This window comes from Penaeus monodon, chromosome 33 (assembly GCF_015228065.2).
Source record: "Penaeus monodon isolate SGIC_2016 chromosome 33, NSTDA_Pmon_1, whole genome shotgun sequence".
Taxonomy (NCBI): Eukaryota; Metazoa; Arthropoda; class Malacostraca; order Decapoda; family Penaeidae; genus Penaeus; species Penaeus monodon.
Window position 1 is genome coordinate 34,294,378 of NC_051418.1, and position 2,249 is coordinate 34,296,626.

A 2,249-nucleotide genomic window follows, 5' to 3' on the forward strand; every position below is an offset into this window, starting at 1 on the left:
CGCATAGCAAACCACTACCGAAACACCTTTAACTTTATATACCAATTATTTTTTTTCCCTCCATAGAAACACCTTTAATAAACTCTTCGATATTCCCTTCAAAGAGATTTTACAGAAAGCATAACAAAGCCGAAAAAGGGGTCAGAGGTCATAAACCCAAAGGGAGCCGAATTGTGTGTATTGACCTTTTCTGAGACAAGGTCACATCAGGTCAACCAAGGATCATTAGGTGGCAGACATATTATAATTACCCAGTTGTTTGTGCCTTGATTTTTTTTTATCTTTTTATTTCTTCACCTTAATTCTGTTGTTGTTTTTTCGCCGTTTTGATATGAAATAAGGTCGTCTTTTTGAAAATATTACGACGAAATTAGGGTTTTTATGAGAGTATGTATTTGACTTTTAAAAAAATATTGGGTGCATGGTATAGGTGAATTAATTATATCTTTGGTCTTTGTACAGTAATTTGAGTCGTAAATTCCTGCGTACAGAAAGCAAAGTAAATTGGGAATAGATATGAACTGTGGGTGTTGCCTGATGACGTTCGTTTGATTGGGTACTGGCGTTATTTATAGTTCAGAGTCAAATGTTTAATTTCGTTCAGTCGTTTTACACTCTGTGGATTTACGTTCTTTGTAGATTATGGAGTTTATGCTACGTTATCCGTTTGAATTTACTGGTTATTCGTATCGTTTAGTGCGGTTAGGAATGGAGTCGTTGGCAACTGTGCGGATGGGAAGCAGCTTCTCCCTTTCCTATTGGTCCAAAGGCGGGCTGTGATTGGCCGACGCTCGCTTCGCCCCGCCCCCTGACCTGAGGTCGCGGACTACAAATACCCCAGAAGTCGAGGCGAAAGGCAGAACATTTACGACTGTGAGTCCTACCTCCTCTAGTGCTTGTGCCTCGAACTCCCTCGCAATGGAAAACACCTCCGTCAGTAAGCCAAGACTGTCCTTCGGGATCGACACCATCTTGGGCCTGAGCGAGCCCTCCACGCCCCCCAGACCCAACTCCTCCTGCAGCGTCTCCAGCGACAGCTCGGGGGTGAGCCACGACTCGGAGCGTTCCCTCAGCCCCGACGTGCCCTTCTACCCTCGCCTGCAGCACCACTGGGCTCCCCCCGCCCACCCCGTCGTCTCCCACCACGCCCATCCGTACCTCTCCTTCGGCAGCGTGTCCCCGACGGAGGGCCACCGCGACTTGCCCAAGCTGCCCGGGCCCGTGCTGCGCCGCCACAAGGCCAACCGGAAGCCGCGCACGCCCTTCACCTCCGAGCAGCTGCTGGCGCTCGAGAAGAAGTTCCGCGAGAAGCAGTACCTGAGCATCGCCGAGCGCGCCGAGTTCTCCGCCTCGCTCAGCCTGACGGAGACGCAGGTCAAGATCTGGTTCCAGAACCGCCGCGCCAAGGACAAGCGCCTCAAGGAAGCCGAGATCGAGCGCCTCACCCGCCCTGTGTACCCTGCCTACGGCGGCCTCCTCCCCCTGGGCGGCCCTCTGCCCTCCCTGCACCTCCAGCAGCCGATGACTCCCCTCTTCCGGTGATCGCCTGAGCCTCGACCCCGCTTCCTGAGCCTCAGCCTCCTAGTCGGCGCCCTTAGTCGCTTCGCCCCAGTGAAAGCATCCCCGAGCACACGGTAAGTTGAACTCTGCATTCTACAAAATCCCCAAAACAATACCAACCATATATTTCACCATATACACACCCATTCTCCTCAAAGAACAACCAACTCATGATTATTTTCTTCTCCTTCTGCAGATGTCCTGTCGAGTTCTCTCTCCCTCGCCACGACCTCCCCAGCTGCCCACAGACGGTCGCCCGGGATGCCCCAGTGTGCTAAGATGGCCGCGTCCGTTCCGTTTCTAAGATGTTCCTTCGTCGTAGACTGTTTCTTCGAGACGGTTCCCCTCCTCGTCGTCTTCCGCCAGTCTGACTGTCGCTTGTATAATGTTTAGGACTATGTACGCTTTTGTGAGAAGATCGTTTTATGAATGAATAAAAAAGAGTTTTTATACATGTTACTTATGATTTATACCTGGAAGTAAAAATATGATATGGTATACTCCAGAAAACAAGCCATTTATTATATATAGTATGCGGTATCTGCATAAGAAATAAGACCTGAGGTGCGATATAAATACATGCAAATAAGTATCTAAGTATATGCAAAAAATGAATCTAATAGAGCAGAAGTATACACTAAGAGTTGAAATGGAAAAAATACACTAATATATACAAATGAAATAAGACG

General features: G+C 48.7%; 1 protein-coding gene across 1 annotated transcript; it reads left to right on the forward strand.

Moving 5' to 3' along the window:
* The first annotated feature begins 111 nt into the window (after positions 1–111).
* LOC119593932 (homeobox protein MSX-2-like) lies at positions 112–2,012 on the forward strand. Its single transcript, XM_037942950.1, has 2 exons — positions 112–1,634; positions 1,757–2,012. The coding sequence occupies exon 1, from the start codon at positions 919–921 to the stop codon at positions 1,540–1,542; it is 624 nt and encodes a 207-aa protein (XP_037798878.1). The 5' UTR covers positions 112–918; the 3' UTR covers positions 1,543–1,634; positions 1,757–2,012.
* Positions 2,013–2,249: the final 237 nt, after the last annotated feature.